The sequence below is a fragment of the Palaemon carinicauda genome, chromosome 13, assembly GCF_036898095.1.
Source record: "Palaemon carinicauda isolate YSFRI2023 chromosome 13, ASM3689809v2, whole genome shotgun sequence".
Lineage (NCBI taxonomy): Eukaryota > Metazoa > Arthropoda > Malacostraca > Decapoda > Palaemonidae > Palaemon > Palaemon carinicauda.
Genome location: NC_090737.1, coordinates 140,555,259 through 140,569,231, shown reverse-complemented (window position 1 = coordinate 140,569,231; position 13,973 = coordinate 140,555,259). Strand labels below are relative to the sequence as shown.

Sequence of the window (13,973 nt, the reverse complement as noted above, 5' to 3'; positions counted from 1 at the left end):
TATAGCATTTTTTTGCAAGGACGTACCGGTACGTCCATGGGGGTAAAGGGATGGCTTTTGTGAAACGTACCAGTACGTCCTTTGGGGGTAAAAGGGTTAAGTGATTTTCTTTTTACTGGCTTCCCTTTGGCCAAGTTGCCCAATCCACAGGCCTCAGCTGTTATAATTGAGTAATAATTGACTCTATTTATAGTTTATAAATTTAGCTATTGGATGTTTACAAAATACACATTGTGTAACTTCCTGTGTAATGTTATTGAAACAATAAACCTATTTTGGAGTTTGCTATGGAATATACTATATTGAGTTAGTGACTTTTTTTTGTATGTGGGGAGACTTGGAGACTTGTCCGTATGACAGCTAGTGACTTTTTTGTATGTGGGGAGACTTAGAGACTTGTCCGTATGACAGCTAGTGACTTTTTTGTATGTGGGGAGACTTAGAGACTTGTCCGTATGACAGCTAGTGACTTTTTTGTATGTGGGGAGACTTAGAGACTTGTCCGTATGACTTTGATATAAATTTTCTTAGTTAGTTTACTGTTTATAAAGTTCTGTAACTAATTTGGTATTGTTTACAGGTGCCCTGCAAATCAGCGGTCAAAGAGGGAACCGACAGTCAATGCCAGGAATCGGATCTTTTCAACCACAGGTTAAAGGTGAGTGCCACATGTAGCAGTAGGTATGCTTTAGATGCAAAATATCTCGCTGAAGCATTTTTGTTTTTACTAATTTTTAATAGCATATCTGAATCTGATCAAAGAATCATACATACATACATATACCAAGGCACTTCCCCCAATTTTGGGGGGTAGCCGACATCAACAAATGAAACAGAAACAAAAAGGGGACCTCTACTCTCTACGTTCCTCCCAGCCTAACAAGGGACTCAACCGAGTTCAGCGGGTACTGCTAGGGTGCCACAGCCCACCCTCCCACATTATCCACCACAGATGAAGCTTCATATTATTATTATTATTATTATTATTATTATTAAATGCTAAGCTACAACCCTAGTTGGAAAAGCAGGATGCTATAAGCCCAGGGGCCCCAACAGGGAAAATAGCTCAGTGAGGAAAGGAAACAAGGAAAAATAAAATATTTTAAGAATAGTAACAACATTAAAATAAATATTTCCTATATAAACAATAAAAAATTCAACAAAACAAGAGAGAGAAACTAGATAGAACAGTGTACCTGAGTGTACCCTCAAGCAAGAGAACTCTAAACCAAGACAGTGGAAGGCCATGGTACAGAGGCTATAGCACTACCCAAGACTAGAGAACAATGGTTTGATTTTGGAGTGTCCTTCTCCTAGAAGAGCTGCTTACCATAGCTAAAGAGTCTCTTCTACCCTTACCAAGAGGAAAGTAGCCACTGAACAGTTACACTGCAGTGGTTAACCCCTTGGGTGAAGAAGAATTGTTTGGTGGTCCCAGTGTTGTCAGGTGAATGAGGACAGAGGAGAATCTGTAAAGAATAGGCCAGACTATTCGGTGTATGTGTAGGCAAAGGGAAAGTGAACCGTAACTAGAGAGAAGGATCCAATATGGTACTGTCTGGCCAGTCAAAGGACCCCCTAACTCTCTAGCGGTAGTATGTCATAATGCTGAATCCCCTAATGCTGCTACCTCCGCCGTCATCTAAGGCATCGGAGGCAGCTGCAGGGCCTACTGGAACTGCGTCACAATCGCTCGCCATTCATTCCTATTTCTAGCACACTCTCTTGCCTCTCTCACATCTATCCTCCTATCACCCAGAGCTTCCTTCACTCCATCCATCCACCCAAATCTTGGCCCTCCTCTTGTACTTCTCCCATCAACTCTTGCATTCATCACCTGTACATAATACACCAGATAGTCTGGCTTATTCTTTCCACATTCTTCTCTGCCCTCATGCACCTGACAATACTGAGATGACCAAACAATTCTTCTCTCCAGGGGGTTAACTGCTGCGCTGTTAATTGTTCAGTGTCCACTTTCCCTTGGTAAGGGTAGAAGAGACTCATTAGCTATCTTTAGTATCTCTTCTAGGAGGACACTCCAAAATCAAACCATTGTTCTTTAGTGTTGGGTACTGCCATAGCCTCTGTACCAGTCTTCCGCTGTTTCGGAATAGAGTTCTCTTGCTTCAGGGTTGACTCGGTAACGCTATTCAATCTTTTTTTCTCTTCCCCTTAATTTTTTTAACTTTTTATAGTTTGTATATGCAAGATCTATTTAATGTTGTTACTCTTCTTAGAATATTTTATTTTAGTTGTGCATTATTTCCTTGTTTCCTCTCCTCACTGGGCTATTTTTTCCTATTAGCTCCCAAGGGCTTATAGTATCCTGCTTTTCCAAGTAGGGTTGTAGCTTAACTAGTAATAATGATAATTATAATAATAATATTTGGAGCATATGGACCAAGGTGTCATTGCTTTATTGAATTCAAGCCCTACTGTTTTCAAAGGACATTTACTAAGGGCCCAGAAGAAACTGACAGCAACAAGGAATGATTAAACTTGAGAAGTCATCTCACAAATTATTGCTGCCTGTGTGGACGCAACTTTATTCTTTGTTCCTGAAAGATCATAGGTCCAAACCTTAGGAAGTAAAATATTTTACTCTAAGTCTTGGTAAACAACCCAATAATAAGATAAAAGTTCTATAAGGCAATGGTCTTATCATCGGAGAAGTTCCAAGTAAAAAAGGGATTTTGACGAAGGAAAAATCTATTTCTGGGCGAGAGACCTGTGCTGCTCCGTGAAATGCTCCTTTTACATCATTTCTAAGGGATATAACTGCTATGAATTACCAGAGAAAAAAGTTGCATAGGAATGCCAGGGTTGAACCCAGCTCGCTCACTTATATAAGGTGTCGGTATAATACTGGGGTGTGATAAATCACAACCAGAGGTCTCGCGCCATTTAGATATCTCCTCCTCGATATCCCCGTTACAGCGAGGTGCCGTTCAACACCCACCACTGAATGCTACTACCACCATCTCAACCCAGGCCAACTACGTCACTCCTTTTCATAGCATCATCGCTTCCGCTTGTGATTTTTTGGCTGTGTTTTTCGGTGTTTTTTCTCCGCTCTAGTGCAAGATGTCGGATGCCCAAGATTGGGATTATTCTGCTTAACTTCTACTTGTATAGTTCAGTAAAGTCATATCTTTCCCTTTAACTGCAAAACAGAAAGGTTTATAAGTTAGTTGTTAACCCTTTAACCCGCAGGCTATTTGGAAATTTTCAACCCTTAACCCCCAAGGGTTATTTTTTCCCCAGCACATTTTGCAGTATATTTTTTTTAAAATTGCTCTAACAGCCTTAATTTTGTCATAGAGAGGTCAGGTTGGTCTCATTCTTTTGGAAAATGCCTGAAGTTTCTCAAAAAATTATAAAAAATATGAAAAAAAGATTTTATAGCATTTATTTTGCAAGGACGTACCGGTACGTCCATGGGGGTAAAGGGGTGAGTTTTGTGAAACGTACCAGTACGTCCTTTGGGGGTAAAAGGGGTAAGTGATTTTCTTTTTACTGGCTTCCCTTTGGCCAAGTTGTCCAATTCACCGGCCTCAGCTGTTATAATTGAGTAATAATTGACTCTATGGTTTATAAATTTAGCTATTGGATGTTTACAAAATACACATTGTGTAACCTCCTGTGTAATGTTATTGAAACACTAAACCTATTTTGGAGTTTGCTATGCAATATACTATATTGAGTTAGTGACTTTTTTTGTATGTGGGGAGACTTAGAGACTTGTCCGTATGACTTTGATATAAATTTTATTAGTTTACTGTTTATAAAGTTCTGTAACTAATTTTGTATTGTTTACAGGTGCCCTGCAAATCAGCGGTCAAAGAGGGAACCGACAGTCAATGCCAGGAATCGGATCTTTGCAACCACAGGTTAAAGGTGAGTGCCACGTGTAGCTGTAGGTATGCTTTAGACGCAAAATATCTCGCTGAAGCATTTTTGTTTTTACTCATTTTTAACTCTTTTACCCCCTAAGGACGTACTGGTACGTTTCACAAAAGCCATCCCTTTACCCACAAGGACGTACCGGTACGTCCTTGCAAAAAAATGCTATAAAATTTCTTTTTCATATTTTTGATAATTTTTTGAGAAAATTTTTGAGAAAATTCAGGCATTTTCCAAGAGAATGAGACCAACCTGACCTCTCTACGATAAAAATTAAGGCTGTTAGAGCAATTTAAAAAATATATACTGCAAAATGTGCTGGGAAAAAAATAACCCCTTGGGGGTTAAGGGTTGGAAATTTCCAAAGAGCCTGGGGGTAAAAGGGTTAATGTACACACAACCATCAGGTCGTCATTAATTGTCTCGCCTCGTTCCTTATGCGGCGGCAAAGCTTTATCTGTTGTAGCTTTTTTGTTGACAAGGCGGATATGAGTCTTTTTATAGTTTATTTATGACATACTGTATCTGTTTTTTATGTTGTTAATAGTTTATATATGACATGTCTGTTTTGACGTTGTTACTTATTTTAGAATTATTTATTGTTAATTTGTTCTCTTCATTTATTTATTTCCTTATTTCCTTTCCTCACTGGGCTATTTTTCCCTATTGGAGCCCCTAGGCTTATAGCATCTTGCTTTTCCAATTAGGGTTGTAGCTTGGATAGTAATAATAATAATAATACATCAGCATTCTTATCTTCCATTTATGAGTATGTATATGATTTCCATAAAGCTTAAACTCTGTGTTATATCCCTAAGGTAATATCGTCTCATTAACTTGATAGCTTCTACTCTGTCATCTCAAGCCTCCGGTTTTATTAGCACATGGGAGAGACTATCAAAACAGTTTATTAGGTAGTCATGCAGTTTGTTTTGCTCTTGGGAGGAACGTAGAGAGTAGAGGTCCCCTTTTTTGTTTTTGTTCCATTTGTTGATGTCGGCTACCCCCCAAAATTGGGAGAAGTGCCTTGGTATATGAATGTATGTATGTTGTTAAATTAAAGTCATTTGGTCGTTTGTCAGCTCATTTATCATATGTTGAATGCAAGTTGAGAATGTGCATTGTGGCCACAGAGTCTTCCTGTATATCATAATTATTGACATCACCATCAAATGGTTTTGCCAATAACCTTGGCTCGTAACCTGTTGGCATATTCACGACGATAAATAATTAGCATTAAATACTAGAGAGCGTGCTAGAAATAGGAATGAATGGCGAGCGATTGTGACGCAGTTCCGGTAGGCCCTGCTGCTGCCTCCGATGCCTTAGATGACTGCGGAGGTAGCAGCAGTAGGGGATTCAGCATTATGAAGCTTCATCTGTGGTGGATAATGTGGGAGGGTGGGCTGTGACACCCTGGCAGTACCAGCTGAACTCGGTTGAGTCCCTTGTTAGGCTGGGAGGAACGTAGAGAGTAGAGGTCCCCTTTTTGTTTTTGTTTCTTTGTTGATGTCGGCTACCCCCCAAAATTGGGGAAAGTGCCATGGTATATGGATGGATGGACTTTCTCTTCAAGGATGCGTTGGATAAATTAAGATAAAGGAGTTTATAATGAAACTGGGTCCTTCCCTCAACACTTTATTTGGAACTAAGAAAATTTACAATCTGCTCAAATGAGTTAGGGCGCTTACATGATTAAGATGGATAACGAAGTACAGTATCAGAGAAAATTGACAGAACAGTAAAGCCAGTCTTTGATTATTCTTACCCATTGCAAGCTATTCTGTGGAACAGCAACATTTTCCAAATGTCCAGCAATGCTCTAATGTAGGATTTTCCATTTCAGGAGACCCCAATGATGATATGCACTTCTTCCTCGAGGCAAGATCCGGAGAAATAAGGTCAAGCAGAGAAGAAATTTAGTGGATATTATATTTGAGATAGATTATCCATCCATATCCATATACCAAGGCACTTCCCCCAATTTTGGGGGGTAGCCGACATCAACAAGAAACAACACAAAAAAAGGGGACCTCTACTCTCTACGTTCCTCCAGCCTAAGTTTATATATATGGTTATGTCATGGTAATTACTCTGATAACCTTATCAAAACTTTAGAGGTTTTGAACGATCTAGTGTGCCCGAAATGGCAGAATGTTTGAATTGAAGGAGTAGTAGATGTAATGTCAAAATAGTTGAAACGATCACAAATGGAAAGTTAATATATTCATTGCAACCTAACAAATATTGCCTGTATTAATATGATTCACTTTTTTATCAAGAACTATCTCTTAGACATTATTAAGTGAAAGTTGTGATTGGCTTTATAGGTTAAAATGATAACCAAATCTTGTGAGTGTAAGGGTATGATTGATTAATTTGTATTGTAGTGCCCGGTGATTGACTTAAGGCGTAAATTTTATATCCAATTCATTCTTTTTTTGATCATATTAATCCCACTGTACTGCAGGGTTGTCCTCTCAAGTCAACTTTTTTCCATTTGTCCATTGCATCTTCCCCCAGTCACACTAAAGCCACATCCTCTCTCGCCACGTCCATCCGTCCGATCTGCTGTCGCCCGACAATCCTCCTCCTCCCCATCACTGGCATGTTCTTAGCTCTCTTGATTGGTTCCACCTTCTTATTACATGACCTTAGTATATCAGATGAGCTTCCCTAGACTTTACTCTTTGTCTAGGTTTTTCAATCCCTTAGTCATTTCTATTGTTCCCTCTGACTTTCCTGCAGCTTTATATTTAATTTTCCTTTTTTATAGCATTCTCAACATTACTTGATGCATAGAAGAAGGAACATTTTCCTGTGTTTTTTACTCCTTGGTATTTAATAGTTGTAAGAAATAGTCTTCCCATCTTCTCTTGTCTTCTACCTCAAGTGAGGAATTTCCATCTCCATCTTTGGTAATTCCTATCTCCTACATCCAGCCTGCCTTTTATTTCCACTTCTGCTATTCTTTAGATTATCTTTTCCCCTTCTGGTGTTCCCATTATCGCATATTACTCTCTCCTGGTTTCTCATTTTGCAATCTCTTCATTTCCCTCTTTGTCCGTCTGTATTCTTATCTTGATTGGTGGTTATCTTTTTCCCACTGTTGTCTGGTTATACTTTTTTTTTTTTTACCGGTGTTTGAACCTCTTGTTTCCGCCACCATGTTCTTTTTCATGATGCTGTATACAATTTGGCTTCCCACACACCTCTGCTGATGCCGGTACCACTATCTCGTAACATGCCATATCCTTTCAGGCAATTCTGACCTTCCATTTATGTATCTCTTCTCTGGCTCCTTCCACTTTGCTTCTGAACTCTTGTATATTATAACCCCCTTTAGCTTCTAAGATTTGATCCTATTCGTGGCTGGGGTCTTTCCTTTTCCTTATTGCTTTCAGCCTGAAATCTGCCACTACCAGTTTATGAGGTTCCATGGATTTATTTGTAAACAATCCGTAATGGTTTTCTTGGCTATCTAACACACAGTAAATTTGTGAAACATTTTGTCCATTTTATAAGTTACTCAATGACTTCTCCTTTTCTCAACCTTCTGTATTCATGACAATTCATAGCTTCTGCTAATTCCATCAATCTTTCACCTTCCTGATTGTTTCTTCCGAAACTCTTATCCCCAGATAACACTAGCAGTTCACTCCTTCGAGATCTTCTTATGTATTCTAGTAGTTTCCCTCTAAATTCATCCTGTTTTTCGCCACGCCTTTAAGGGACGCATGCCGAGAGGATATGCCATATTATCTTTCTCATGAGCTTGATTTCTGACATTTTCCTGCAAATCTGAATGTAGATTAATTCCTACCACATTTCTCCTTGTATTTTCCCTTGCATAGTAAACTTTATATCCTTCCCCAAGATTTCTTGCACGTTTCCCCTTCCGTTTTGTCTCCTGTATATATAAAAATCCTTATTTTCCCTTGCATAGTAAACTTTATATCCTTCCCCAAGATTTCTTGCACGTTTCCCCTTCCGTTTTGTCTCCTGTATATATAAAAATCCTTATTTTCCCTTGCATAGTAAACTTTATATCCTTCCCCAAGATTTCTTGCACGTTTCCCCTTCCGTTTTGTCTCCTGTATATATAAAAATCCTTATTTTCCCTTGCATAGTAAACTTTATATCCTTCCCCAAGATTTCTTGCACGTTTCCCCTTCCGGTTTCTCTCCTGTATATATAAAAATCCTTCTTTTCCTTCTATGCATGACATCTACTGACTACTTGAGCCTAAGGGACAGTGTGGAGAGATTTAATAACTTTGTTCCATAGGGTGCTAATAGTATAAGATTATTATGAATTTGATCCCATAGGTTTATGTAAGTACAATATTCATGCCAAACAAGGAAGATTGTAGTAATTGTGTTTGGAATAATAAAAAAATGTAGACTTTATTCAAGTTGAGTGTACAGCCCAAAAAATATATACAGTGATGAAGACCTGAGAAGTTTTCTTTCATTAATAAACTAACAATTCTTTTGGAATTTAGCAGTTGTTTCAAAAACCCTCCAGACAATGCATAATTGTATTTTGTTCCTACACAAGTTCAAACCCTCATTATATATGTATGAGTTTACTCCTGAGTCATTTAGTTACGACCAGAATTCAAGTTGTTTGATTCTGATAACATTGTATGCTTACCAACTGCCTCACCCCTGTGTAGGAGTGGCCGAGTTAGCGAGACGGCGCCATTTGTCTCCTGGTCTCCCTAGTAGACGTACGTGTTTACTACCGCTTCCTCGCTATGATTTTATGTTGGTGCTTTATACATACATACATACATACATATACCAAAGGCACTTCCCCTAATTTTGGGGGGTAGCCGACATCAACAAATGAAACAAAACAAAAAGGGGACCTCTACTCTCTACGTTCCTCCAGCCTAACCAGGGACTCAACCGAGTTCAGCTGGTACTGCTAGGGTGCCACAGCCCAACCTCCTGTTCAAGGTAGTGCGAGAACGTGCACGGTCTTATGGATATCTGTGTGGCACGCTCATGAGCACAGTTGGGAGAGAAATAGTTCTACTGTAGTTCCTTTTCCAGACTTTTATAATCTGTTTCCAAAAGGTTCTAAACTTTCGGAGACCAATTTCAGATGTTTTTTATCTCAATTTCCTATTTTAAACCAGGTTCTCCATTGAGACGACTTCCACAGTTTTAGCTGCAATTCAAAGGTGGAGATGAGTTGTAAATACCTGTGCTCTGTCAGTGGGCTGGATCAGGATTCAATAACTTGATCTTTGTAGAACATATTTATAATCATCCTTGTCGCTTTTTTCCCATTTCCTTTCCTCACTAGGCTATTTTATCCTGTTGGAGCCCTTGGCCGTATAGCATTTAACTTTTCCAAGCTTGGATAGTAATAATAATAACAATAATTTTGAAAATGGTTTCTGTTTCAAAAATTAAGAATTAATGGAAACTTTTTGGATAGTTTTTTTTTTTTTTCTACCTCAAGTTTCTATTCTCTAGGTACTGGTTCCCGATCATTATGTTCTGTGATATGTCTGTTGGAATGAGGTTCTACTTTGGAGATTAATTAGCTCTTAGGAAATTTGTCAATTGTAGTCTCACAAAACGGATTTTGAACGAAGCGAAAAATCTATTTTTGGGTGAGATAGCCATGTCGTTCTGATGGAAGTTCCTATAGTATAGCTTCCTTGGGTATATTTGACTACGGTGATATTCCCAGAGAATTTACCTTAAGGTACCCAGAATTCTAACTCCTGGAGCACATATCCCTACAAAAATGAACCAGGGATATCACGAAATATCAGAGGACGTATTCTTGACACGCCACATAGCAATCTGCACCCCGAACAGAATTAACACTTCGAAGGGGTCAAGTGGCAAGAAAACAAAAAACGAGAAAGAAAGGAGAGCCGCTCGTAAGGTACCTCGCCTCTCTCGCTTTGTATGCGTGCATAGCGCCGCCGACGGCGCCATCTGTATTCCTTTTTGCGTAGCTCAATAACTCGGTGTTTTCCCTGTGTTATCACGTAATTCTAGCTGTGTTTGAGGCAATAGTTTTATCACACAATCTAGTTAAATAAGGGTGAATGTTGTGCACTTGGGTCTCACGGCAGTTTTGCCATATATGAAACGAGGTTCTACAGAATTGAGAAATTTTTTATCGTTATGACAGAGGAACTTTTAAGTTTCGCCGAAGCAAGGCAAGTCTTCCTTCTTCCTCATTCTGTGTTGGCATATTTTCCTTTTCATTTCAACCTCTTGTTTGAATTTTGGTGCTCATATATACTGTACCTCCGCAACATATAGAAAGGTGGAACCTATTTTAGGAGGCTGAAAGACCATAGAATTTTAACCCTTTTACCCCCAAAGGACGTACTGGTACGTTTCACAAAACTCATCCCTTTACCCCCATGGACGTACCGGTACGTCCTTGCAAAAAAATGCTATAAAAATTTTTTTTTTCATATTTTTGATAATTTTTTGAAACAATTCAGGCATTTTCCAAGAGAATGAGACCAACCTGACCTCTCTATGGCGAAAATTAAGGGTGTTAGAGCAATTTAAAAAATATATACTGCAAAATGTGATGGGAAAAAAATAACCCCTTGGGGGTTAAGGGTTAGAAATTTCCAAAGAGCCTGGGGGTAAAAGGGTTAAATAATAAAATAGTAGATCATAAATAAGTCTTAATGTATTGCAGGGCATGTAGGAGATTTGTATTTTCACATTACTGTTCATACCCACGAAGTATGTGGTCCATTATCTGGATGGAATGACCACATACACACTCGGCAGAGGTGTCGAGACTCCGCTTATGAAGATTATCTCCAGTTCTTCATCGAGTAACCTAATACCTCCGCTTATGAAGATTGTCTCCAGTTCTTCATCGAGTAACCTAATACCTCCACTTATGAAGATTGTCTCCAGTTCTTCATCGAGTAACCTAATACCTCCACTTATGAAGATTGTCTCCAGTTCTTTCAACTCTAGCTCGATTCAGAGTAACCTAATACTTTCTACAGAGGTTTGTTCCATAGGGATGAGACTCACAGGGGCTCTGGATGGCCTCACCAGGTGGGCTGTGGTCTGTTTTTCTCTCCAGCATTCTAGGCGGTAAGTTGCTGACTCCATGGGCTCGAGGCTATTGGTGGTTAAGAAGCTCATGCAGGATTTCAATCTGTCTAACCACCCGGTGATTGTAGAGCTAGTCCGTTTCATCTTTCTCTTATTTTTGGGGTCTTTCAATGGGCTGTTTGGCAGATGTTCGGTGGTACTATGCCTTCCAATCTATAGACTACTTGGAATTCCTGTGAATCCTCCCTTTACTTTGAAGTTTTGGTCATTCTCAAACTATGGCCAAACCTAACCCAACCTCCCATTGTCATTCTAACATTAATAGCGTTTCATTCAGTAAGAAATCTGAGCCTACGCTTCCTCACTACAAAATTGAAACCCTCTCGGTCTCAAAATCTTTACCTTCTATACTTCTTCTGCAGCCAAACTTTTTGCAATTCCATGATCCTAGTCACTCTATGAGACAGCTAGATTGAGAGGCAGAAGACTGAGCTGATCTCGTATTACTTGTGTGGACGGCATATTGTATGATTCCCTTAAAATCTGAGAAGGTGAAGAAAGTTTCAATCAATTTGAATTGTTTTCATCGTATTTCAGATAACAGCCATCGCCATTTACCTGTAAGATTAGCCACTAGCTCATCTCGCTATAATCGTATTGGGGCTAATATAGGTGCTAGTACTGTACATCCAAAGATAATACAATTCTACACGCTCTTTAAGCTACCCGTTTCAAAGTATAAATACATATGCATACATATGCCAAAGCACTTCCCCCAATTCTGGGGGGGTAGCCGACATCAACAAATGAAACAAAAACAAAAAAGGGGATCTCCTCTCTACGTTCCACCCAACCTGACAAGGGACTCAACCGAGTTCAGCTGGTACTGCTAGGGTGCCACAGCCCACCCTCCCACATTATCCACCACAGATGAAGCTTCATAATGATGAATCCCCTACTGCTGCTACCTCCGCAGTCATCTAAGGCATCGGAGGCAGCAGCAGGACCTACCGGAACTGCGTCACAATCGCTCGCCATTCATTCCTATTTCTAGCACGCTCTCTTGCCTCGCTCACATCTATCCTCCTATCACCCAGAGCTTCCTTCACTCCATCCATCCACCCAAACCTTGGCCTTCCTCTCGTACTTCTCCCATCAACTAAATCTGGAAATCAGCTGGTGTTCACAAGGATTCCCCAGCAGGATGGGTAAATCAGGAAGAGAGATACAGAGACAGACAATGAAAGTGGGGAAGTATCGCCTTTTCAATCATTGCGGTGATAAAATAATTAACGTCCTCAGCTTGCAACCATTTGGCGCTACAAACACAAATCGAACTGGAATAAATCTAGGATATTGTTTCAAAAGTTTGTACTGTACAGTATACTGTAATAGGATAATTAAATACTATAATAAAACAAAATTATATCACCTAATACAGTAAGCAAAACAACATTTGCAATAATCAGGTATTTATTTTGTATGAAACGGGACCATTTGTTGGCTCTTGGAGCTGGGAATTGTAGGCATGTGACTTAGGTTAGGTCTACCCTAGACCAAAATTGAACAAAATTCAACCTCCTTCTGTATCTTATTGTATCAAATTGGAGAGTGGGTCAACTTCCAAGATAGTTTTCGCACCTTTACTCCCGAAGTTCATTATGGATAGATACACAGAATTGTCTCGAATTCAGAAAAAGACTGAAGATTCTGGTTCACGATTACGAGAGAAATTTGCAGATTGAGCCACCGAAGTACTATGTATTTGTGTTCTATATGATTAAGAGATGAAAACGGTTATGTACTTCCATGGTAGGTTCAGTATCAGAGACACAAAACTAAAATTAATCTCTGCTCGTATCTCAGTACCTGCGTTGGATGGAGTAAACAATGATAAATTAGTGGCTCAAGTAGAAAATAGAACTCGTGCCAATGTCCTGACGTCAGTTTCTAGAAATACTCAACCTTCCTGGCCAGCGTTGAGATGAAAACTGGCCAAACCCCAGACATGAATTGATATATCTGAGGCCTTTTTTCTGCAGTTGACTAGAAACGGCTGTATTTGCTCGACGGACTTACGAGGAGGCCCTTTCATTGAGGAGATATCACGGCAAAAATTCCGCTAAAATAGACATTCCAGGAGGTTTGCCAACCGAACTCAAAGACCTCATCGTAGAATAGTATGAAGGTTACTTCAACCGAAGGCCGGCAGTGAGGGTACACTCGGGCACACTACTATCTTATTTCTCTTCCAAATTTTTTATAGTTTATATAGGAAATATTTATTTTAATGTTACTGTTCTTAAAATAGAAAATGGCTGTCTGCTAAAGAGGGTGATGAATGCAAGAGTTGATGGGAGAGATACAAGATGAAGGCCAAGGTTTGGGTGGATGGATGGAGTGAAGGAAGCTCTGGGGGATAGGAGGATAGATGTGAGAGAGGCAAGAGAGCGTGCTAGAAATAGGAATGAATGGCGAGCGATTGTGACGCAGTTCCGGTAGGCCCTGCTGCTGCTTCCGATGCCGTGGATGACCGCGGAGGTAGCAGCAGTAGGGGATTCAGCATTATGAAGCTTCATCTGTGGTGGATAATGTGGGAGGTTGGGCTGTGGCACCCTAGCAGTACCAGCCAAACTCGGTTGAGTCCCTTGTCAGGCTGGGAGGAACATAGAGAGGAGACGTGCCCTTTTTTGTTTCATTTGTTTGATGTTGGCTAACCCCCAAAAACTGGGGGAAATGCCTTGGTATATGTATGTGATGTTCTTAAAATATTTTATTTTTCCTTGTCTCCTTTCTCCACTGGGCTATTTTCCCTGTTGGAGCCCCTGGGCTTATAGCATCCTGCTTTTCCAACTAAGGTTGTAGCTTAGCATGAAATAAAAGTAATAACTAAGCTGGGGCCGCTGATCATGTCCAGGCCAGAGCCCTGAAGGTGTGTCACAGGGGTATCCTGCTGATAACAATTTTTTAGGGCATTTAAAGGCTTCTAGTGGCATTATATTT

At 39.8% G+C, this 13,973-nt stretch overlaps 1 protein-coding gene and 1 long non-coding RNA gene across 27 annotated transcripts in view; one reads left to right on the top strand and one right to left on the bottom strand.

Moving 5' to 3' along the window:
* Positions 1–13,973, top strand: part of LOC137652539 (uncharacterized) — a 316,341-nt gene that overhangs the window by 58,701 nt on the left and 243,667 nt on the right. For 10 of the 26 annotated variants that reach the window (XM_068386012.1, XM_068386013.1, XM_068386025.1 and 7 more), the window contains 2 exons: positions 581–658; positions 3,823–3,900. The exons of 4 other annotated variants lie outside the window; for them this stretch is intronic. In XM_068386012.1, coding sequence (XP_068242113.1) covers positions 581–658; positions 3,823–3,900 — 156 coding nt within the window. Of the gene's footprint in view, positions 1–580; positions 659–3,822; positions 3,901–5,752; positions 8,361–13,973 lie in introns of those variants that run through there. 12 more of the 26 variants (XR_011046346.1, XR_011046344.1, XR_011046341.1 and 9 more) reach the window with 3 other exon arrangements.
* Positions 1–13,973, bottom strand: part of LOC137652545 (uncharacterized) — a 213,348-nt gene that overhangs the window by 88,798 nt on the left and 110,577 nt on the right. The window lies entirely within an intron of this gene.